The sequence below is a fragment of the Camellia sinensis genome, chromosome 1 (assembly GCF_055761805.1).
Source record: "Camellia sinensis isolate YWXY chromosome 1, ASM5576180v1, whole genome shotgun sequence".
Lineage (NCBI taxonomy): Eukaryota > Viridiplantae > Streptophyta > Magnoliopsida > Ericales > Theaceae > Camellia > Camellia sinensis.
In genome coordinates, this window is record NC_138961.1 from 50,514,735 (window position 1) to 50,541,211 (window position 26,477).

The following is a 26,477-nucleotide window of genomic DNA, read 5'->3' on the forward strand; positions in this document are numbered from 1 at the left end:
GGGCCTTGGCTTTGTTTCCATCTTAACACAAATTTTCTTCAGAAACTCATCTTCCACTTGCCATTGCTTGATTTCTTCAATAAGAGCCGGTTATACTGACATTGTTGCTAATACCGCGTCTTGACCATGTAACACAAGTTCTATATCCATTCTTTCCAAATCAAGTAACAACTCTTGCTGTCCAGTGAGCAAACTTGCCAAAGTCCCCATACCTTTTCGGCTAAGAGCATCCGTAACTGTATTAGCTTTGCTGGGGTGGTAATGGATTTGCAAGTTATAATCTTTGATAAGATCTAACCACCGTCTTTGTCTCATATTTAACTACCTTTGGGTAAAGAAATACTTTAAGCTCTTATGGTTCGTGTAAAACTCACATGTCGTACCATACCAATAGTGACGCCATATTTTCAAAGCAAAGACCACTGCAGCTAGCTCTAAGTCATATGTAAGATAATTCTTTTCATGTGGCTTGAGTTGGCGAGAAGCATATGCGATGACCCTTCCATGCTGCATTAGTTCATAGCCCAATCCTTTGTAAGAAGCATCGCTATAAATCACAACCCCTCGGTACCAGATGGTAAGGCAAGAACTGGTGCTGTAGTTAACCTTGTCTTCAACTCCTGAAAGGCAATTTCCTTTTGTTCTGTCCACTCAAACATAACCCCTTTTTGGGTCAGTTGGGTGAGTGGTGTTGCAATCTTGGAGAAGTCTTGTACAAATCTTCTGTAGTACCCTGCTAAGCCCATGAAACTACACACCTCTGTTACATTCGTAGGAGTTGGCCAATTCACAATGGATTTTATCTTGTGTGGGTCAATAGAAACACCTTCTTTATTAATTACGTGCCCCAAAAACACCACTTCATGTAGCCAAAACTGGCACTTCTTCAATTTCGCATATAGGCTCTTATCTCAAAGTATCTGCAGAATTATTCGTAATTGGTTCTCATGTGCTTCCGTGTTTGTCGAATAAATGAGAATGTCATCAATAAACACAACTAGGAAGTCATCCAGGTACGGCTCAAAATCACAGTTCATTAAATCCATGAAGGCCACCGGTGCATTAGTAACCCCAAACAGCATAATCAGAAATTCATAATGCCCATATCGGGTGCGGAAAGCAGTCTTCTCAATGTCTTTAGTTTTCACCTTTAACTCATGGTATCTAGATCGTAAATCTATTTTCAAAAAGACTTGTGCACCTTGAAGTTGATCAAATAGATAATCGATCCTAGGAAAGGATACTTGTTCTTTACAGTTACCTTATTAAGCTCCTGATAGTCAACACATAACCGAAGTGTCCCATCTTTCTTCTTAACAAAAAGAACTGGTGCGCCCCAAGGAGAAGTGCTCGGACGAATGAATCCTTTATCAAGTAAGTCTTGCAGCTGTATCTTCAACTTTTTCATTTCCATAGGTGACATTCTATAAGGGGCTTTTGAAATTGGTTGGGTTCCTGGTACTATATCAATCACAAATTCAATCTCATGGTCCACTAACTCTCCTAGCAACTCCTCTAGAAAAACGTTCAGAAATTCACGTACCACTAGAATGTTATCAACACACACCTCTACTAGTTGTCCATTCAAAATGCTACATAAATACCCTCAACAACCCTTTTGTAATAGCTTACACGCCTTCATGGCGGAGATTAAGTACGGTGGGGGAATCACCCCATGTCCCATAATCATAAATTCGGATTGCCCCGAAGGTCGAAATATGACTTGTTTAGACATACACTCAATAGTCACATGGTATTTACTTAGCAAATCCATCCCCAAAATTATATCAAAATAAGCCATGTCCAGCGGCAACATATTAGCAGATAACTGAACATTTCCAATAACGATCTCACAAGCAGAATAAATGAATGTACACAACATGGAGCCCCTCCATGGTGAAGAAACACATAGAACATAATATAATGATTCCTTAGGTCTATTCAATTTTCTAGCAAAGGTTTCTAACACAAAAGAATAGGTAGAACTCGAATCAAATATTACATGAGGAAAGTGACCATCGATAGGAAATGTACCTGACACCATAGCCTCAGTATTTTGCATATCACTGAGAATAAGAGCAAATACTCTCCCCTGCCTAGCATTGTCTCTGGTGTTGGTGGATTTTGCAGTAGTCTTTGTAGTTGAAGCTGGAGTTGAGCCGACTGAAGTTGTAGTAGTTCTATTCCTATTTTGCCGGTCTCTCTGAGGGCAATCTCTTGCTAAATGTCCTGTCTTTCTACACTTGAAGCAAGCCCCAGTTACCCAATAACAAGTCCGACGGTGCCTTTTCCCACAATCTGGACAAGTTGGTGCTGATTCACAAGTAGAGGCGGAAGTACTAGAAGTTCCCAAGTTCAACTTCTTGTTTTGTGACACTACTGATCCCCTTGGTGCTTGCGCATTCTGCCTCTTCCCCCACCACTCAGAAACCCAATTTTGAGCAGCTATATTACCTTCAGCCACTATCACCCTTTCCAGTACATCGACATAGGTAGGCAATTTTAACACATTAATCTTATCCAGAATCAAGTTCCGGAGTCCTTCTTCGAACTTTCTTGCTTTCTTGTAGTCCGTATCCACCATGTGTGGTGCGTAACGAGCTAACTCCGAAAATTATGCTTCATACTCTGCCACCATCTTGTTTCCTTGCCTCAACGTCTCAAATTCTGTCACTTTCTTATCCCGCATGCATTGTGGGAAATACTTATAATAAAAAGCTCCAAAAATTGAGCCCAAGGCAAACCTTAATGTTCATTTCGAGTGAGCATCCACCACCTCCATGCTTCGTCTTCAAGGGTAAAAGCTGCAAGCTGTACCTTCTGTGCTTCTGTGCACGGAAAGACCTCAAATAACTTCTTTATACCTAGTACCCACGCCTCAGCTTTCATTGACTCAATGCCCCCCTTGAACGATGACGGCTTCATTTTCTTAAATTCTTTGTCAGTGCAATGGTTCGGTCCTCAGCTTGATGGTCTTGCACCACTGGTGGCGGTGGTGGTTGCTGCTGTTGTTGTTCCTGTTGTCTCATAGTTTATGCCATGTCTGCAATCATCATTTCCAACAGATCCAGCCGTGCTGAGGTAGATTCTTCCATATCATCCATTCTTGTCCTCACCATGATTTACATATCAAAAGATTATAATACACACAAGAAGAGACATAAGTGTATATAGGCAATGATCATTAGTCATCTTTCATACGATATTCACAACGTAGAAAACATTATGCATGCAACCTAAGTCTTTTCTAGACTCCTTATAGCCCAATGGACACGTTTGTGAGATATTTACTCATGCTCTGATACCAACTATCATGACCCAAATCCGCCCCTAAAAGTTTAGGACATGACCGGCCTGTACTTAGGCCTCAATTCAAAATCAAAGAATATAATTTATTCAACAAAGGGGCCTAAAGTGAAAGCAATTAAATAATACATCGTCCATGGAGTCGTGCGTATGTGCCGGGATCATTACACAACTTCCCTTAAATGGAGAAGTTCACATGCGCTGTTCAGATATAAATACAGTCCAGGTAGGTATATGTACAAATAGTTAGTAACCCAAAATTTACATGACCATAAAATGTTCAACAAAGCCACCAAAAACATTACAAAAATGTGGCACTGAACTCCATAAGAAATAAAAAGACTTCACTTGGGATTAATAAAAAATTTCCACAAAAAGGCGTCTGAAGCTGACTTAGGGCTGGCCTCCAAGCTGACCACTTACAAAACATACATGAATACGGAATGAGCCAAGCTCAGTGAATAATAATAATGTAATAAAGCATATAAACGAGCACGTGTCTGGAAAAATGTAAACGTGTACGTAACACATGTATGTCCTTTATATCAATACATTTCAAAACGGCCTTGGGCCCCATCATAATAATAGAATGGCCTTGGGCCCGATCATAATAACAAAACGGCCTCGAGCCCAATCATAATAACAGAACGGCCTCAGGCCCAATAATAGCATAACAGTCTCGGGCCCAATAATAATAGAACGGCCTTAGGCCCAATATATTATACTATAAATAAGTCTCATCTCATATCCACATTCCATATTCCAATTCTTGTACCTCATTCATTCAAATAACATAACTTCAGAGAATTGCGCATTAACGTATCAAAATAAATACATGTAAGTACATCTTTACACCACTATTACTCATAGTGATTCGGTCGTGCAGTAGTCCCTTCTGGCGAATGACCTACACATCCCATACATAAAATGATAAGTAATGCATTCCTTTCTTAGCTTCTTCTTCTTCTTTTTTTTCTTTTTTTTTTTTTTCGTATTTCAGGGGTATAAAATATATAGATTAACAGGTTCAGAAGGTCAAAAGGGGTGTCAGAAAGAAACATAATTTTCCCTCTCTTCCCGCACACGCGGAGGTCCCTCACCACACCTACGGAGAGGTGTGCCGCACGTGCGGCCTCGCACGTCCATTTATTTCAGAAGCCAACACTTGTCTCCCTTGTTTTCTACATGTACAACTGTGAGCCCCACACGTGCAGTTGTGCATCCTGCACATGCGGCCATGAGCCCTGTACGTGTAGTCCTAGGCTCTATGTGAGCAGTCTGAAATTCAACAATTTCAGCTTTCCAAAGGTATTTCAAGGCTCTAATTCAAGCAAGTTCCATTTCAAAAACATAATATATAATCATAATACACGTGAACCTCAAGCTGAATTAGATCCTAGCTCATTTTAATTGTACATACACAACACAAATTGCTACCTTTCTGCCACTTTTTCATCTTTTCATGGTTAATGAAAACAACTATAGCTATACATATACAAGCATATACATAAATGAGCTCAAAGCATGTGAAACTAAATATTAGAAGGTAATTTCTCTCAATCTTACTCAAAACAACTCAAAACCTAAGGATCAACCTTTCATTTAACCAAATGCAAAGATTACATGTTCAATTTCATGATATAAATTCAACCATGGTAGTAACTCATAAACCTTAACTTCTATTGGTTTAAAAACTTCATTCTAAGGATTGATTCTAATCAATTAAGGAGAGGTTTAGAGTATTTGAGTTTACCTTGAGCCAATCCTTGACTTATTCTTCAATTTCCTTCAATCCTCCCACTTAGGTTAAGTTTTCTCCTCTTTCCTTCATTTCTCTTCTTCTCTCTCTTTCTCCAGGAGATTTGTTTAAGTGCTAACCTAAGCTCATATATGTATCTCTTATATCTACAAGACTTGAGTTTTGGGGTCCAAATAGTTTAATTAAGAGTTATAACCAAATTAAATCAATTTAATTTATTACGAATCAATTTCGATTTATCACGCCTCTAAGGCTTTCAATTTACAGTCCAAAGGTCGCAATTTCAACAGATTTTCTCATAATCGACAAATATAATTTCATAATTATATAATTCACACATTAAAACATGGAATTTCATGTCAAACATATAAACATGCATATAATCACACATCTAATGAGAGATTTAAGCATGTGATAGGGTCGAGTTATTACACTTATAATCAAACATAGCTTTACTGAGTTGTTACTCACAAATAGCTCCAATAGCAGAACATATCAATTGTATAGAATAAACTGATCAGGCGGGGGATAACACGTGACCTACACAAACACGTAACATATACACATTGAACACACGTCCCATAGATGCTTAACTTATCATTCTTCTATCTTAACGTGTGTTTCTAACTCTTATCCTCATTAATATGGCCAAAATCATGGCTTAAGAATGCCTAAGATGGATTGAGGATGCAAGAATGCACATTGAAACACTCTGCAAAATTTCTGAAAACAGGGTAGTTTGCTCGAGCGAAGCTTTGGTCGCTCGAGCGGTCTGCAAAGTCTATAAAAGTACTGGATGCTTGATTTTCACGCTCGATGGTTGCTCGAACTAACTACTGAGAAAAAAGATTTGTTATACAAGAAAGCAACCCAAGAGAGAGGGTGAATTGGGTAATTAAAATTTTGGCTAGAAAATAGATTTCAAAGACTAAGAGAATAAATGCAGTAGATAATAATATGTACATAGAAAATAAAGGAAAGTGTAGCTCGCCTTTTTTGTGCCCCCTTTCAGAAACTCGAAATAAGCCCAACAGTTTGGACTCCCACGGTTCTGAATCTAATCTCACAAGCGCAATGTGAAATAGATAAACACCAAAGAGTCCAAATTCAAAAAATCATTTGGAAAATTGATTTTGAATCAAAAATTCCCAAAATTGGATTGCTTTGCCAGATACATAGTCACCACCTAAATATTTTATTTTGGAGAAATTTAGGAAACCCATGACTCGTGCCAAAGGCCACGTGTCCGTTGTCATCAAGATTGTCTCGGTTCGGGAACTTAGGTACGAGGGGGGAAGGTCATGAATACATTTGAGTACCCCCACTCGCCCGATCAAAGATTGGCCTCTACTAATCATGATATGATTTTTATCTACGTTATATGCTCTTGTTCTGGTTTATTAAGCTAGCGTTACTATGTGATGCGCACACAAGTATATACTAAAATTACAAGAATTGGAACATTTCAATTTCATGTTTGTTTTTTTAAAAAAAGGGGTTTGATTTTGCCACTTAACAAAGTGGGCATAAAGTTTGTGAATTTGCCACTTGACAAAGTGGGCTTAAACGTACATTCATTGAATCATTCCAAGTCAAGGAATAAGCCTTCATCCATAGGCATGCAAGCAGTTATAGCACTTAAGTAGTTAGCCTCATGGCAACATTCTAAACATGGCAACAATCACACTCATGCGATATGCTAAAGCTAATAAAAGCTTACCTAGTACTCCAAGCCAAAAAAACAAAGTTAGAAAAAATGCATGATCCAAACTTATGTAATATGACTAATGCAACACATGTGATATGCAATTACCAGGCTCGGCTATTAATATGACATATGAAACAAGTAAATAGCATGCGGTCTAAGCACGTATTCAAAGAAGTATTGAAACTAACAATGCAGTTAGAATGATGAACCGAGCCTCGGTGCATGCAATACAAATGGATGCGAACATGCAATATGGTAATTGAAACGTGGTGTCCTTGATCTAATCATTACAAGCTGGTAAATAAAAGGAAGAAAGACGTGGGGTTGGGAGACATACACATTATTACAACATTGTGCTCTCACGAAGGAGAGTCCAAATAAATTAAGCTAACTAACTAACTAAGCTAAGCTAATTAAGCTAACTATTACAAACCGAAATAAATAAACTTGCTAAGCTACCTAACTAATTATTATAACGCTTGAATTAACTAACTAGTTAACCAACTAATTAAATAATTATAACACAGGTGTAATTAATGATTAAACTAAACAACTAACCACTATGCCTCGGGAAACGAGGGATGTGGATGCGCATGCTCGGTTTCCACCCAAAAAGACCACCATTTTGCTTCCGAATGCCTTTGTTTGCACAGATGAACACCAACTCTACTGCTCACTCTGCTCTGCCTTACCAACACTCTCCTGAATTTTGCATCAGTGGCTGGCTGGTCACTGGTCAAGGTTGTCGGCCACCAGCCGGCCATGGTTGAAGGTTGCCGGCCATGGATGATGGTCTACCGGCCACTGATGCATAGGTTCGTCTTGCTGCAATAGAGGAAAAATGGAGCATACACAGGGTATTTTAAGGGTTTGTTTGCATAACCTATCCCTCATTTTCATGAGAAAATCAAAGGAGTAGCAAGCTTTGGTTCACAAACCATCAATGGATGCAATTTCATTGCATGATGGCTTGTGAAACCAAGTGTGCAAGTTCAACAAATGCAAAATAAGACACAAGCCTCCTTCCTTTCATGAATGATCAAAGGAAAAAGTTAACCTTAGAGACTTGGATCATTTCATCACAGCAAGTATGAAATGGTTCATGCTTCCATGTGTTCAATTAACGTCCGATTGAACGCAACCAAATATTATCTTGCTCACTTCAAGTCCCAAGTTTTAGTTATTCATTTTAATATGCAAACCATTCTTTAATCCAATTAAGTCCAAAAGGTGAATTAAAGTCCTCTAATGGAAAGAGGGTTCAGAACACAAGCTGCTTTGGGTATGAAAGAAGCATCATACGGTTGGTAATGAACCCCCTAAGGGATTAAACCATTAAGTATAAAACCTCAATTTCATACTTGGGCAAGCAAGTGACTTGAAACCACTTTCAAAGAAAAATTAAAAGCCAAGAAAAGAGGGAGGTTGCAGAGATTATTAATGCTAAAATAAAGTATGAAAAGCCAAAAATAAGTGCTATCAACTCAAATAAGTGATGTCTAAGACCTAAAAAGTAAGCTTATGAGGACTATTACACTAGACGCATGCAAAACAAAGCTCGAATGTAAACTACAGCCCAAAATAGTGCTAAAGCAGGCTAAAATGTGTCCTAAAACATGCTAGAATTGAGCTAAAACAAGCTAGATTAAAATGCTAAAACATGGCACAACCTAGGCTAGTAAGCAAGACACAAGGAGGGGAGGCTAACCCCTCTAAATTTGGACTTCAAAACATGATTTTGGCTACTGAAATAACTTTGAAAATCAATGTTTAAAAGCTTGAAAAAAGATAGTAAAATGGTAGGAAATACAAGGGCAAAGGCCTCCAAAACAAGGTACAAAAGAAGGGCTATCAACCCCTCAACCTTTAATGGCCTTAAACCCAAGCTTCAGCCCCAAAAATACAAAGTTTTCATAGCCCAAAACAATGGAAAAACAGTAGGAATAGAAGAAAATAAAACAAAGCTACAAGCAAAGTATTATACCTTTGAAGAGAAGAGCAACTTCAAGCAACAAAACCAAGCAAACAACACCCTCTAGAGCTCAAACCAAGCTCAAAGTCACCTCAGCTCAAAAACAAGAAAATTTGGTTAAGGGTGTATAGCTAAAGGTTAAGGAATTGTAGGCAAAATTGTAGAGAATTTGTAGAGAGAGAGGAAAATTTTTGAATTCAAAATTTTCTAACCTTGCTACAAGAGAGAAGGGGTCCCTATATATAGAAAACATGAAATTCCCTCAAGGAGATCCATCCCTACATGTGAGGATAAATGGGTGTATCTGTGCAAACAGCTGGCACACCTGGCATAAAATATCTGTAAAATACACTTGTGGTCGGCCGGTCATCCCTGGAGGCCGGCAGCAGGCCGGCAACCAAGAAGTGATGGCCGACAGCCTAAAAGGGCGAGCTGGCAGGCCACCAGAGGCTGTAGGCTCGAAAACCAAAGGTTGGTCCAAGAATGAGGCAACAGGTGTACAAAGTTTGAAACGCTCAAAGTTGTGGTGTTCCGTTGAGGACTTCGAGCACTTGGTGAGCAGAAAGACTTATCATCGGCTGTGCATGCGATGACGTCCAAGTCATAAGGGTCGTCAAAAATGGGGAGTCTACAGTTGCCCGTCTTTGACAGAACTCAAAGTCATGAAATGACGTGAGTGAATGTCAAAGCCCGGAGACGACCCATTCTGACAAGGCCGTAAGACTTGGACAAACAATCAAGACAGAAATAAATGGTTGCACCCGTAGGCTGCCTACGTATCCCTTTGCAAGGAATCAAACGAGCGTAGTTCTGGAGCAAGATGCAAAATGATATGTACAATGCAACTTTGAAAGCTAGACTCACACGCTTCGCGAAGCCAGCTATTTTGAAAACTCATGATCATGCGATTTGATGTAATAAGCAATAACAAGATAACAACATATAAATGAGTAGCTTCAAGCTTAAAAGTGAAAAGATCCAAAACACACTCTAACCATGCCAACACAGGACAAAGAAAGAAAACAATGCTCAGGGTTGTGTTTCACATATCCTAAGAAACTGAGAAACAAAAGCTGCTCGAGGTCGTGTTTCACACGTCCAGAGAATAAGAAACCACTCAAGGTCGCGTTTCACGCAACTTGAGAAACAAGCAAAATCGTTCGGGGTTGTGTTTCACATGTCTTGAGAAACAAGAACAAAAATCGTTCGGGTCTGCTTTTCACGTGTCCCAAGATATAAGGACAAAAGCCGCTCGGGTCCGCGTTTCATGCATCTCAAAATATAAGAACAAAAACTGCTTGGGTCCGTGTTTTATGCGTCCCAAGATACAACCACTCAGGCACATACTTCGTACGTCCCGAGGTAAAACCCACCCAGGGCTGTGTTTCATGCGTCCTAAGAGACAATCACTCAGGAGTGTACTTCGTACGTCCCGAGGTCAAACTTGCCCAGGGCAGCGTTTTATGCGTCCTGAGAAACAACCACTCGGGTGCGTGCTTTGCACGTCTTGAGGTAAAAGAGAGAGGTGTGAAATAGATGCACGAAGTGAACAAGTGCGATAGATGCACAAAGTGAACAAGTGCGATAGATACACAAAGTGAACAAGTGTGATAGATGCACAAAGTGAACAAGTGTGATAGATGCACAAAGACTTCAACTGGAACTCCTTTGAATGAACCGTACATACTTCAACTGGAACTCCTCTGAATGAACCGTACATACAATATCGTTTACCTGTGTAAGAAAGAAACTTAACAAGTGCGATACAACAAGAATGCATGTTCTATGCAAGACAAACAACAGAGATACAATGTTAATTGAAGGCATGTTCCATGCGAGAAACAAAAGCATATTCTATGCGTGAAATAAGAACGAAAGCATATTTTATGCGTGATTCATAATGGATGCAAGACGTGCATGCAATATGCATGAAATGCATATTTTATGCAATAACGTGTGTGAAATGCATATTCTATGCAACAAAGTGACATGCATGTTTTATGCAACAAAGTGAAATGCATATTCTACGCAAGGTACAAAAGCATAATTTAACAAAAACAAATTGAATAACAACTTCTGATTTACCTCTCGGAAGAGTTATAATATGTTTAAAGGATACACCTCGTTCATGTTGACAAGTGACGAACATTGTGCACCAAAAACACAGTTTTGAGCTTCCGTAGAGACAATCTGAACCCAACAGTGAACCATCCCTATAGTTCTTGGAAACCAAGGACACAAAACAGTGTTAGGACTCCAAGGGAGGCCACCAGCCACAGGAGGAGGGTGTCGGCCACGGATAGGCCTTGCCGGACCCATGCTGGACCCATGCCGGCCACCGATGGCAGTTTGGGGCCTTTTTTTGTCTTTTCACCACGGGTCTTTAAATATGCAGCTCAACACTTCATTTCCTCACAACCCTAAAGTCAAAATTGCTCCTCCTCTCTCTCTAGGTGCTCATTCTCTCTAAATTTCCACTTTCTACGCGTTTTTCAACACCCCACGCGAAGTTGATTTGCTAAACCCTCTTAGTTCTCTTCACTTGAATCGATTGAAATTTGATTTCGACCCTTCTTTCCTCATTTTCACCCTTCTAGGCTTGTTCTTCTCGAGTTTCTCTCGGGTTTGGTGAACTTTCCCAGGCTTTGACTTTTTCTTCCATTTTCTCTCTCTTAGGGTTGACTTTTTGCAAGTTTACCCTATTTTCGGCATTTTTCTTCACTCTTTTACCTACTTCGCACCCATTTTTAGATGGCGGATGATTTACCATACGACGGGGCTCTTCCAGAGATTCCCTCCCGTATTTCTACCTGTTCTTGAGGTAGTACAGCTAGCGATTGACCTTGAAGCCGACCTTGAGGCAGAGTTCTAGCCTGAGGCAGAGCCAGAGCCGCTACCGTTGAGGGTACGGCCTTTCGATCTAGAGAGATACCATCCCCAGACATATATCTTGCTTGCCAGAGGCATCAGACGCTTCACTGAGTTTGCTCGCGGTGCACCGGAGGACCTCCTACTGAGGGAGTCGGCTTCTTACCTGTCAGCCATTGCTGTTGAGGTATGAACTCTGTTTTCATGCATTCCTGCCTTTCTTTACTTGTATTTCTTGCACTTCTTTTTACTTGACTATCCTATTATCACTGTTTTATCTGATCCATCTGTTCTTTATCTATTGCATTTGTTCTCTGCCACAGGGCGAGTCTCGTGTCTTCAGAGGGTACGGCGCTACCACCGCACGAGATTGGTATAACGAGCTCCTTGCTGGAGTCTGGGACATTGTAGATAAGGTTGGCTTCAGCCTCTTTTGCTCCGACCTAACGTGGGTCATCGCTAGCAGTCCCCTGCTGAGAGCACTTGTGGAGAGGTGGTGGGACACCACCAACTCCTTCCACTTCTCCACTGCGGGGGAGATGACGATGACTCCCTATGACTTTTCCATGATCACTGGCTTAGGAGTAGGGGGCGATCCGATCCCTCTTGATACAGACATAAGAGAGTGGAAGGCGGCCTGGATTGAGCTACTAGGATCGCATCCACCTTTATACCGGACAGATATGGTCAGATATACCTAGTTCATGGAGTAGTTCAGAGGGACCAAGCCCAAGACGATATAGGAGATAGAGCAGTACGCCAAGGGCTTTCTGATGTTCGTCTTGGGTACGACCTTGTTTTCAAACAGGTGGAACATCGTAGGCCTGTATCTGCTGAGTGCCCTGCTAACCCTTCCTCGGGTTCGCTTCTATGACTGGGGCGGAGCTGGCCTCACCACCTTATATGGCTACATGAGCTCAACCTCCCATTTGAGAGGAGACTTGATTGGAGGCTACTAGCGAGCCTGGGAGGTACGCATCTCAGTTTCCTCCTAGCACTTTACATTTTCTGCTTTACAGTTCCTGCTTTACATCTGTTCAACACTTGTGCTTTTTGCTTTGCACTTTCTATATTTGTTCATATATTGTGCTTTCTACTTTGCATTTTCTGTATCTGCTCATACTGTATTGATCACATATCACTGCATTTTCTCTGCAGCTGTGGGTCTATGCATATTTTCTGACTCTAGCCCCAGAGCCCATAGAGGAGCTTCCATTGGCAGTCCCCTACTTACGGAGGTATGACGGCCAGCTCCAGCGTAGGACCCGTGAGACCTTCACATTTTTCTGGCATTACTTTGACACGATAGCTGTCCATGAGGTAACCCAAAACACAGTCATTTTTGCTTTAACACTGTTCTGATTCACATTACAACTGACATCAATTAATCAACCGTACAACTTCTATTTGCAGATCATGTGGCAGCCATGGGCCATGATGCCAGCGGGGATTCAGGACCAGTATGCTGGGGCCTGGGCCGTTTCTCACTTTCATATTCTATTTAAGGGCCTAGTCTGTTGGGCCAGGTTCCTGAGCGAGCGGTTTATCCACCAGGCTGTGGGCCTACTTGACCCGATCGTCCCGATGGCTCCGCCAGAGTCCATGCGCTCAGCAGATAACCTATCCATTGATGAGGTCACTCAGTTTATGGTGGGCTTGGATGTTGACTACTTCCGAGCAGAGGGTGACTACACGACCTTCATTTAGACACATTTGATGCCACCTCTGACCAGTACTTGTGGAGGTGAGGAGGCGAGAGCTCCTGCTGCGAGAGAGATGCACAGAGTGACCAGGGCGACTAGGGCCCGTGCTAGAGAGGCTTTCCAGGTGAGGCAAAGGACCAGTTGGCCAGAGCTTCTGACTGCACTGACATGCTGGTGGTATACCGGAGATGCTTACCAAGTTGCGATTGAGCTTGCAGTGACTGGTCACGAGTTTGTCGGGGTTCGAGACCCAACTCAGGTGTGGACCATTCTTTACATTTGCACTCCACATTTCATTTTAGATATGTTCATTGCAGATACTGAACACCCAAATGCATTTACAGGCCTCCACAGAGTACATGGAGAGGGCTCTTGAGCTGATAGCCTACTTGATAGGCGTGGTATAGAGGAGAGAGGTGCTGCTCAGCCTCTACGGTATCCAAGTAATTTTCTTCAGTTTAAGCTTTATGCTATCAATTTTCCACCGATGCATTGGCATTTTAACTGTAGTCTGTTCAAAATTGCACTAATCTGATACACTGTATCTGATGCACTGCATTAACACATTGTATTCATACTGTACTCATATTGTATTTGATTTCTACATATACTCATTCTGCATATCATGCTGGCATCTGATATATACGCTATAACTGATATGTTGACAACTGTCTTTTCCAGATTCCAGCTGTACTAGCAGCACCAGTGATGGCACCAGCACTAGGACCAGCAGTACCTCCTTCAGTAGTATGGAGGAGAGGCAGAGGCAGAGGTGCTTGAGGCCGGTGCAGTCCTTCTGAGCCCATCTTGAGGGACAATGATGCTGAGACTAGTGGCTCAGGGGAGGCAGTGAGTCAGCATTCTGAGTCGTCCGAGAGTGGAGACGATAACATTGGCTCAAGTTTCGAGAGCGGAGGCAACGATGATGAGGAGGGTTCCGGGGCAGAGAGCGAAGACGATGTTGGTTCTGGTTCTGGCTTAGAGTTTGCTTCAGACAGCAGCGTTGATGGAGACTGTGCCCCAGAGTCCTCTTCTCTGAGGAAGAGGACGAAGAGGGCCTCTAGAGCATGAGGTTACTGGCGCTAATTTTTTGTACTTTTGGTTAGTTTCTTTTGTTGGTAGCATTAGCACATTGTATAGCTTTAGATAAGTTCTATTTGCTTTAAAAACTTGTACTCCTCTTTTCTAAAAACATGATCAGAATAAAACCTTGTAGTTTGTTTTTGAAAAAAGTGTTGCATTTTGCATCATGAGCACCATATAGCATGAACAGGACATAGAAATGAATTGGCCAAGATAACACTCTCGATTGAAACAAAATCTTAATCAGGTAATGAACCGACCAACAACTGAAATACAAAAAGCAATATACAACTCGATAAACAAAACAATATACAACTTGATATAGCAAAAAACAACGCAACAACAACTTAAATACAAAATAACAAACTTGCTAAAGTTGAAAAGACTCAAAACAAGACCTTAAAACACTCAAAGATCAAAACAAAACATATGCTTCCAGCAATGCCCAACACACAGGTGGACAGCAGGTCAGAGTAAGAGAGTGCCGACCACAAATAGAGGTTGCCAACCACATGCCGACCATGAGAGGTGACCTGCTGGCCACCAATGTCTCTTGTCGGTCGCCAATGTGGCTTGTCGGCTACCTGTCAGCCATCAATGTGAAGGACCTCTAGATTGTTGACACCTGGCTGCCACTCACTGCCTTATCTTCTAAAAAAGGTTGAGCTTCGTGATTTCTTTATTTCAATTGAAAATTCTTCACAAATGGAGCCATTTTTCACCGAAAAACTCTCAGATTGGATTTCGACTTTAGACGGCTCGGAAAAGGTGATCGAGGCAACCTTTTTTGGCGGGGTTTTCAGCAACACGCCCTGTGCTTATGTATGCTGGCTCATTTCCTTCTCGCCCCTAATTTCGGTGGTTCCAACATTCGGTTGGTTGTAGTGGCCCAAAGTTTGAAAGAAGGCAAGAGTTGCATTGGCTTGGTGCTGGCCGAGACTTTGATGGGCTTAGACGCCTTCCATCGGCGAGAGACTACCAAATTCGCGGGGAGTCCACTACTTCTTTAGATAATGTTTCCTACCCTTTCTCATATGTGTTTCTCCCATCACTCGACACTCATGCTCTGTTTTTCTTTAAAAGCCCTTTTCTCACTTTTCTCTCAACATACATCTCTCTATTCTTTAATCTCCCTTTTCTTTCATCCCTTCCCAGGTGTGGCTAATGGGCAAGATGAAGGTAGTGGACTCTTGCCCTGCATACTCAGCTCGAGCATACTTCTTCCACCAAGAGCTAGTGGATTTCCCTAATGAGGGGTGGTGGTTCCACTAGATGTGCAACAGGTCTGCTGCTGATATTACTTGGCGTTGCTCCTGGCTTAACCTGACCAAAATGAGCGACAGCATAACTCGACAACCTGGCATACAACTGATCGGCCTTACACACTGTGCATTCTACTTCCCTTTCCAGTTCAGACATCAGTTCGGGCATGACCGGACCTGCCCAGAGGAAGGGGTAGAGTACCTAGTTTCATTCCCCATTCGAGGTTCACACTTGGCTAGGTACCTCACTGATTAGAGGATGAGAGAGCTTCTGGCCCCTGCCCCTAGTTTCAATTGCACCATTTTTGGCAAGTGTCTGGCTAGGCTCGAGGATAAGGCATAATTTGGGCCCACTTTGGCATTAGGAGCTTCCAAGAGCACAAGTAGGGCACGCCAGAGCACCTGATTTACCCTAGTTTATTGCTTTGGCCTTACTTTTCAAGTTTTTATGATGTAATAAAAATAACTTTGATTTGTATCAGAGTGTTAGAGAACTTCATGTTGAAATCAATGAAATTAAAGTTGTGTGCCCTGAAAATTTTCCTTTTTGGTCCAAAAATGTAAAATGGTCTAAGTTGTAAAAGGTAAAATTTGAACAAAATCAACTTTTATTAAAACTTTCCAAAACCATTTACGAAAAGGATCACCACCTGACACACACAGAATCAATCCTCGAGATGTACAACCCCGAATCTAAAGATCACAAATTGCCCATTGATTGAATAGCACTGCTCAGCATTGTGACCAGCTCTTCTCTCGGAGTAAAGATCACAACCAAACCCTCAGGTATAAGATAAACAAAGATGACCTGATCAAACATATAGACAGGACAGTTGAGTTGGAGGTGATTACGGCCGGACTTCAGGATGAAGTTGCCTATGTATCCCGAAGATAGGAATCAGGCCTTATGTAGTTCGGTTCAGGTTCACTCGAGTATTAACTCTCTCCTTTTGCGCTCTAACCTTTGCCAACGCCCTTTAGGGTTTTCAACCTTGCGATTTCAGTTTTTCTTTGTTTCTAATTTTTTGTGCTCTAACTTCTGCCCAGGTCATCCTTCCGAGTTTTTGGCCTAGCAAGCTTCTCAGGGATAGTAATTCTTTAACTTGTCCATGTTGATCGGTTGGAAAAATTCTAGTCCATCTAGGTGCATGAGAATAACAACTCCACCCGACCAGATAGTTTTGATTATATAAGGACCAGTCCAATTGGGTCTAAACTTGCCCCTAGGATCATGGATGGGAGCTTTGTTGTCTTTCAACACCAAATCCCCCTCTTTGAGATTCTGGGACTTAACCTTCTTGTTAAAAGCCCTAGCAATCTTGCCTTGATAACCCTGAACATGGTACAATGCTTTCAGCCTTCTTTCATCAAACAACATCAATTCTTCAAACCTACTATGTTGCCAGTCCGCCTCTGCTATCTGACACTCAGCCATAACTCGCAGTGACGGAACTTCTATTTCAATTGGCAAAACAACCTCCATATCGTAGACAAGAGAATAAGGAGTTGCCCCTGTAGACGTCCGGATTGAAGTTCTATAACCCTAGAGTGTGAATGGCAATTTGTTTGGCCAGTCCCTGTAGGTCTCAACCATCTTCTGCAAAACATTCTTGATGTTCTTGTTGGCAGCTTCTATAGCTCCGTTGGTTTGTGACCGGTATGTAGATAACTTGTGAAAAGCCACATTGTATTTCTCCAACAAGTTGATCACCTCTTTCTTGAAGTGGGAGCCATTATCTGAAATGATCTCGTTTGGGACTCCATATTGGCAAATGATGTTTTTTCGGATGAACTTAGCTACATGCGCTGCTTTCAACACTGTATAAGATTGAGCCTCCACCCACCTTGTGAAGTAATCAATTGCCACCAGAATGTATTCATGCCTATTCGACCCTTTCGGTGTGACCGCTCCAATGGCGTCAATTCCCCAGACTAAGAAAGGCCATGGTGAAGTCATGTTGTATAGCTTCGATGGCGGGATATTCATGCGATTGGCATGAATTTGGCATTTGTGGTATCGCTGAACAAAACCTATACAATCCTCCTCCATGGTAGACCAGTAGTAACCTTGCTTGAGAATCTTTCAGGCTAACATTACTCCGTTCATGTGCGCTCTACACTCTCCCCCATGGATGGCCTCCATCAGGCGCTTTGACTCCTTTTCTTTGACACACAACTTGTGCATTCCCAGATGAGCTCTCTTGTACAATTTACCTCCGCAGATGATAAATTGAACGACTATTCACCGTATCCCCCTTTTGTCCTTGGCATTTGCCCCTGGTGGATAAACCTCATTTTCTAAGAAGTTCCAGATATTGTGGTACCAAGGGTTCTTGTCTTGCAGTTCATCTATTGCGGCAATGGTTTCATAAGCTGGCATGTATCACTGCTCAATGATAATTGGACACATCTGGACTCCTAGTGGGCTGTCTGTCATAGAAGATAGAGTTGATAAAGTATTAGCAAACCTGTTGTTCTGTCTCAATAGATGCGTGAAAGTCAATTTCTCAAACCTATGAATCAGAACGTCCAGGGTTTTGGTGATAAATCTTTATCTTTTTTTCTTTGACCTTCCAATGACACCCAACCTTTTTGCCCCTAGTTCTAGGGCATCTTCTAAACCAACGATACACGCTTCATACTCTGCTTCGTTGTTGGACACCTTGAGCCAGAGTTTGAAAGCTAGAGGTATATGGGAGTAGTCGGGTGCTATCAGCAACACACCTATCTCATAACCGTATTTGTTAGACGCTCCGTCAAAGTACATTGTCCAAATCTCCTCCTCAACTTGCAGAATGGCTTCATTTGGGAACAAGTATTCTACTGCTTCATCCCCTTCCACTGGGTGACCTGCCAGGAATTCTTCTACAGCTCTTCCTGTGACTGATTTGCGAGTAACATACTTGAGATCAAATTCGGAGAGAAGAAGCAACCAACGAGCTAACCTACCCGCAAGCACTGGTTTCTCAAAAAGATATTCGATAGGATCTAATCTCGAAACCAGAATTACAGAGTGAGCTAACAAATAGTACCGTAACTTCCTGGTAACCTATACCAAGGCTAAGCAAGCTTTCTCCAGCGGAGTGTAACGGGCCTCGTAATCCAGCATTTTCTTGCTCAAATAATAGATGGCTTTCTCCACCCTATCCTTAGATTCCTGAACAAGCATGCATCTCATGGTTGTGTCTGTTACTGATAGATACAGAATCAAAGGCTTCCCCGGCTCTGGCGGCAACAACACAGGCGGATTCTGAAGATACTGTTTGACCTGCTCAAAAGCAAATTGACATCGATCATCCCATCGAAATTTCTTTCCTTTCTTCAGAACACCAAATAGTGGTTCACAAGTCAATGTTAATTTGGAGATAAACTGTCTTATGAATTGCACTTTACCCAGAAAGCCTCGCACCTCCTTTTTAGTTCTTGGTGGTGGCATTTCTAGGATGGCCTTGATTTTGGAAGGATCTACCTCGATGCCCCTCTGTGTGATCAAGAAGCCCATCATTTTCCCTACTGTAAAGCCGAAAATACATTTTTGCAGATTCAACCTCAGTCTATATTCTCTGATCCGTTGAAAGAATTTCTTCAAGGTGGTATAGTGGCCCTCTCTTTCTTTGGACTTGACAATCATGTCATCCACGTATATCTTGACCTTTTTGTGGATCATATCATGCAGAATAGTGGTTGCAGCCCTTTGATAGGGAGCCCCAGCATTCTTCGGCCCAAACGACATCACCCGATAGCAGTAGGTTCCCCACGGCATAGTAAATGTAGTTTTCTCTCTGTCCTCGGGCGCCATCAGAATCTGGTTATACCCAGAATATCGATCCATGAAGGAGAGCAATGAATGACCCGGGGTGAAGTCTACCTACTCATCAATATATGGTAGGGGAAAATCATCCTTCGGACTAGCCTTATTCAGATGCCTGAAGTCGACACAGACTCTGATTTTACCATCCTTCTTTAGGACTAGAACAATGCTAGCCAACCACAGTGGATACTCAGATACAAGCAAGAATCCTGCCTCAATCTGTTTGGCAACTTCTTCCTTAATCTTCAAAGCCCAATTCGGGCGTATTCTCCGTAACTTTTGTTTGACGAGTCGGGCCTCGGGGTCAAGAGGGATCCGATGTTGTACAATATCAGGATCGATTCCATGCATGTCTTCGTAGGACCACACGAAAACATCTTTGAAATCTTTTAATAAAGCGACTAAGCACTTGCGCTCCTCCGAAGACAATGTGGACCCGATCTGGAACAAATGCGCATCCTTCTCAGTACCCACATTAAAAGCAATGATTTTATTAGCAAGGGGTTTGGCAAACCACTCCTCCTCTCGATTAATCAAAATTTTCAAAACCAGAGGAATTCCTTCCTCATCGTTTTCATTAAAATTCTGAAAATCTTGGTCAATGCAATAAACAAGCGGCATAGAGAAACACTCAGAATCAACAGCATCATTCTCGTTCATAAGGTCCAACTCATCCAACTCTTTGGTTATAATCGACTCGAATGCAAAAGAAAAAGAGGACCTGGAAAAGACTTTGGCATCCGGGTTATCACCCCTAGGAATACCAGACTCAGACTTAAAAGAACCAAAATCTGATTCCGACTCCATAGACTTTGTGGAATCAGATTCTGGTTCACTACCCGACTCAGAACTACTAGACAGGTAGCCCTTCTCCAACTGCCAGATGAGAGATGGTGCTTCAGATGTATCCAAAATGCTACTAGATGGGTTCACACCCAGCTGTCTCTTCTACCCTCCACCAAATGCTGAAATACTCTCATGGGAAAGGAGTGGCTATGTAGCTCGACTTTTTCGCGCCCCCCTTTCGGAGAGCTCGAATTGGTCCTACAGTTCGGACTCCTTTCACGGTTCTGAATCTAGTCTCACAAGTGCAATGTGAAATTGATAAACACCAAAGAGTCCAATCTGGCAAATCATTTTGGAAAATCAAATTTTGAATCAAATAATGCCAAAACTGGATTGCTATGCCAAAACTGGATTGCTTTGCCAGATTACAGAGTCGCCACTTAAATATTTTATTTTTGGGAAATTTAGGAAACCCTGACTCGTGCCAAAGGCCACGTGTCCGTCATCACCAAATTTGCCTCGGCTCGGTAACTTGGGTATGAGAGGGGAAGGTCCTGAAATGAGCACCCCCGCTCGCCCGATCAAAGATCGGCCTCTACTAATCATGATATGTTCTTTTATAAACATTATGTGTTCTTGTTCCGTTTATTAGCTAACTTTACTATGTGGCACACACAAGCAGGTATAGACTAAGTCGCAAGATTTGGAACAAATTCAACTCATGTTTGCTTTCGAAAATGGTTTGAATTTGCCACCCTCAAGTGGGCTAAAACGTAGATTTTCCATCAAACATGATGGGCTTAAAACTCACACTCGTTGAATTATTCCAATTCAAGTAACAAAGCCTTCATCCATAGGCATTCATGCAATTTAGCATTTAAGCACATAGCCTCATGGCAAGCATGCAAAAACATAGCAACACTCACACTCATGCAAGTATGCTAAAGCATAAAAGCTTACCGAGTACTCCAAGCCAAGAAAGAAAACAAAGTTAGAAAAATACATGATTTCTAACTATGTTAAATGACTAATACAACACATGCAATGATGTAATTAAATAGGCTCGGCTATCTAATCATGGTGTATGCAACACTTTGTAGCATGCTTTGAAACATGTATTCAAATAAGTATTGAAATTACGATGCAGTTTAAATGATGCACCGAGCCTTGGTGCATGCAAGACAAATGAATGATGCAAGCATAAGGTATGCTAATCGAAAATGTCCCTAATCTAACCATCGAAAGCAGATAAATAAAAGGGAGAAAGACGTGGGGTTGGAAGACATGCACACACGCATGCACACTTATTACAACATTGTGCCCTCGCGAAGGAGGGTTTGAATGAATAAGCTAACTAGCTACGCTAATTAAGCTAATTATTACAACACAATTGAAATAAATTAACTAACTATTCTAAGCTAGCTAAAATATTATAAACGAATTAAGCTAATTAATTACAACACATGTATGAATGAATTAGCTAACTTATTCTAAGCTAACAAAAGCGACTAAATGGCCTCGAGGGTGAGGGATGCATGCATGCTCGGTTGCTCCACCCGAAAATGCCCTTACCTTGCCATCGGATGCCTCTATTGGCATTCATTTGATCACTGAACATTGTACCAACTTCTAGATTGCCTCCACTCCAACTCAGGAACACATTTGTGCAAAAATTGACTGGTGGCCAATTGGCTACAAAAATTGGTTGTTGGCCACCCCAAGTGGCCGGTCGGCTACTTTAAGTGGCCGGTCGGCCACCCCCTTTTCTGGACTTCTGCTTTTGCTGCAACATAGAGCAATAGAGGCAAAGCAATACATTTTCAAGGAATGTGTGTACTGCTACCCTCCTTATCATCTCTCAAGCTCAAAGGAGTATAGTTCTTGGCTCTCAAGCCACCAACCAAGCATTTTCAATGCAGGATGGCTAGAGAACCAAGCTTGTACGAGCTTAATGAGTGCACAAATATGACTCGAAGGACCACCACCCTATCATGCATGATCAAGGGTGACGGTGACTAAGAAAAGTAGCACGTTTCATCACTTCGAGTATGAAACGTCCCAAATTTCTTGTGTTCGAATTAACGTCCGATCTGAACACATGCAATGCAACACAAAGATGTTTATCTTGCCTCTTTTACTTTGTTCATTTTGTTTACACATTTCACATTATTGATTAGTCCTTTAATCGATTAGTCCAAAAGGTGAATGTCCTCTAATGGAAAGAGGGCTTAAACCACAAGTACCTTGAGCATAAATGAGGCCTCATGTTGTTGGTAATGAACTCCCGAAGGAATTAAACCATTAGGCATGAGGGTCTCAATTCCATACTCAAGCCAACAAGAGGCTCAAAGCCACTTTCAAAACAAAGTAAAGATTGAAGAATAGAGGGAGGTTATAGATATTTTAGTGCTAACATGGCATGTAAAATGACATTCAACCATGCAAGCAACACATGCAAGTCATGTTTAAAAGCCTAACTCATTAAGTTAGTGAAGACCATTACACTATAGCCATGCAACATAAGCCTCAATTGACCAAAACCAGCTCAAAATAGACTTAAATAGGCCAAAATAGTGGCTAAAACATGCTGAAATTAAGGCACAAAAGGCTAGAAAAACATGCTCACATGTTAGCTTGCAAACAAGACTCAAGAGCAACTCTCAAAAGCAATGAAAGAGTGAAACAAATGAGCATGTGACAGAGGTATATACACTGAAATTACATGTTAAAAGACGCTACAACATGCAATCATTCCAAGCAAAACATGTTTAGAGGCCTTAAACACTAAACTAATGAAGCCATTTGCACTATAACTATGCAAAACAAGACTCATATGACCAAAGCAGCCCAAAATAGAGTTAAATCATGCCAAATCAAAGGCAAACACATGCTGGACATAAGCTAAGTTAGGCTACAAAAACATGCTACCATGTGATGCTAACTAGGCATGGAAGTGAGACACAAGAAGGGAAGGCTACCCCCTCCATTTTTGGACTTCAAAACATGATTTTTACCATTGAAATAACTCTGAATTTTAGTGGTATAAAGGCCCAAAAAGTGTGACTTTAATATGCTAAAAGATGGTGTAAAGGCTCACACAAATAAGCAACAAGAAGGGTAGACAGCCCGTTTAGCACGAAATGGCTTCAAACCAACATGTTAAGTTCCAAAAATCAGAAATTTTTGTAGTTGAAACTAGGCCCAAAACAGTATAAAAAGATAGCCAAGCAAGTGATTAAAACTAAGCCTACAAGGTAAAACTTATACCTCTTGAAGTTCAGCACAAAAAAGGCCCTCTTTTAGGCTCAAACAACCTTTTAACAGCCCAAAATAGGTTCCAAGGGACCTCAGCTCCAAGGTGGTCCAATTTGGCTAAGGGCTAGTGTGCAAATGTGTAGAGAATTCTAACTATTAAGCATAAAACAAGAGGAGAGAGAGAATTCTAGAGAGAGGAAGAAATTTGCTCAAAATTATCTAACCCTCTAAAATGGGGGATAGACCCCCTTATATATAGAAAATCAAGCTAAAGGCTTGTATTCATCCCTCCATACACGTGTATGGAGATGAGCATCAGTGAACAACAGCTGGCACAGCTGGCAAATAAATATCTAAAAAAAAAAAGAGAAAAATGGCCGTCGACCACTTTAGGTGGCCGACCGGCCACCTTAACTAGCCGATCGACCATTTTAAGTGGTCGACAAGTGGGAAAAGTGGCCGACAAGGCCCCTCTCCCTTCTAGGCAAGAGGCACCAAGGTTTGGCCCAAAAACAAGCACAAAACAAAAGGATTTAGAGGCCTAGAGACAAGGTGTTTTGCCGAGAACTTCGGGCGCTCAAACAAGCACAATCATCAAGTGCACAAGCGATGACGTCTAAGTCTTGAGGTCGGTCAAAAATGGGGTGTCTACAGGCTATCATTTTTGGGAATTCGGCTATCCATCCTGTGTTGGAAATTCATCTTTTGGAATTGAACTGTTCCAGCTTTCTGGTTGTTTTCACCCCTTTCTTGTTCAAACTGTTTCAGTGCAGTTTCTTGCTCTGTATCCATGGTACTAACAATGCCCAGTTCCTGAGATGATTGTTCCACACCGTTATTCTTCGGTAGTTTTCCCTTGTCTCCGGCTATTCCGGCCATTGCAGCAATTCTTGCTCCCTGTTCCTCTAGTTGTGTTTCAGTTTCTTCCTCTTTGTTAGGCTCGTCACTAAGTCACCGGGAGCTGTTTGTCGACCTATTCAGATCAAACCAGTCAATTTGCACGTCTCCCTGATCTTGCTCGTCAAAGAACTGCAGATTGTCTAAGTCCTCTTCTAGCTCCGCTAGATCATCTAGTCCCTGACTTGGGCCATCCTTTCTAACCACATTAACCTCCGCTGTTGTCGGCAATACCACTTTTGGTTTGGCTTGATCGGTCTGCACAATGTAACAGTATGGGTCATACACCCTCTCAGATAAGTCCGCAGAGCTCTCAAGCAATGGATTGACATTTTCCTGCAAGGACAACTTCCCTCCTTCTGCTATTGTCACCACCACGGGTTCAGGTTGGAGTGTGGACGTGCCCATCATGCATAAGGCCGTGCTTTCAGGGATGAACAACGTCAGTTTGGGTAGATGGGAAGAGGTAATATATACGCTAGGGTCATAGGGGATGGCCAGTGTATGTATTAGATTTAAGTACCGGGGTGGAGGGACTTGATTGTGGGCTGGGAGAGGGTTGGTGGTTACATTTGGCTTTTGGGGTGGTGCTATCACCTTGTTGTCGATGAGATCTTAAATCTCATGACGCAGCCTGAAGCATTGGTCGGTGTCGTGACCATGCTACTGGTGAAAAGCACAGTATTTGGCTGGGTTGTGTTTAGGTGGGAAAGGATCGGGTAGTGGGCAAGGCTCTAATGGCTTAAGATGCCCCTTTTTGATCAGCACCTTCATGGCTTGGGATAAAGGCATGTAAAGTGAAGTAAAGACCCTTTGGGATCGGGCCTGGTTGTTTGAGGTTTGTGGAGTTGTACTGGCGAAAGGGTTGGCAGTCTTGGCAGTGGTGGTGACAACACTCACATTAGACGGCTGCGCAGTTGTGCTTCCACTAGTGGTTATAATGGAACTGTGCGCAAAAGGCCACTTGGCCTGCTCCTTCTCATTGGTTGTCAACCCTTGTTTCATTGCATCTTCAATCTGAACCCCTATCTCATGGAGCTTAGTGAATGTGAACAATGGTAAGACGATCATCTTCTACAATAATTTTCCTTATAGATTGCGGAACACCATCCTGATTTGATCCTTCTTTGACGGCCTAGTAGTCATCATTGAAGCCTTGGCCCTTCACCTCATTACAAAGTCTGAGAAACCCTCCTTTGGCTCCTAACGGCTTGCCTCAAGATCACGGGTTGTGACCTCGATCTGCATATTGTTTGTGTATTGTGCGATGAAGGCCTCAGCCATTTCCTCACAGCTCCGCTTTACTGAATCCTCCAGCTTTGAATACCACATAGCCGCTTTTCCTAACAAGGTCCGGCCGAAAAGTGACAGCTTATACAGTCTGGTGAGGCCCATCGGCTGCAGGATATCGGTGACCAACTGTAGATGAACCATGAAATCTCCAGAGCCATTGAATTAATCTATGTGTAGCATTTTAAACTGGTATGACAAGGTTACTGCAAAGTCAGTATATCCATCTTCAATGTCGGGGATAGACTTCACGCCCTGTACCCGCTTGAAAAGCTTCTCCAGCTTGTTGACCTTAAGTACAGTCGGGTCAACTTCGAATTCAAATGGAGGCTCGGTTAGGTACACTGGTGCCTTGGAGGCTTGCGGTGTAATCGAGTCTACCAGATTGCCCAGATTCTCTTAGACATTAGCAGTGATTTCGGGTGTTGGGATACCTGCAGGAGGTGCATAGGAAGCAGAAGCCGATGCCGACTGTGGTTGCTGTTGCTGCAGCCTGTTTATCACTTCAGCTTGGTGGGCTGTAACTTCAGCTTGACGAGCAGTATCTTGTTGCATGATTTCCACTATTTGCTGGAGATGACGAATCAAGTCTTCCATGCTAACTGCAAGGTACTAAGTCATCTGAATATGCGAGTGATGTCTTGCTAGCCTAGATGTAAAAGATTGAGCCTGACTAGATGCAGGTGATTGCTGAACTGGTGAATTGTGCCTAACTCTCCTCCGCCTAGTAACCAGTGGGAGTGAAGCAAACACAGGTTGTCCCCTAACAAGATCTCC

At 42.1% G+C, this 26,477-nt stretch overlaps 1 protein-coding gene across 1 annotated transcript; it reads right to left on the minus strand.

Annotated features, from left to right (window-relative positions):
* Positions 1–911: 911 nt before the first annotated feature.
* LOC145796068 (uncharacterized) lies at positions 912–2,584 on the minus strand. Its single transcript, XM_082881070.1, has 3 exons — positions 1,633–2,584; positions 1,262–1,545; positions 912–1,148 (listed from the first exon to the last, which is right to left on the minus strand). Exons 1-3 carry the CDS (start codon positions 2,582–2,584, stop codon positions 912–914), a joined length of 1,473 nt encoding a protein of 490 aa, XP_082737196.1.
* Positions 2,585–26,477: the final 23,893 nt, after the last annotated feature.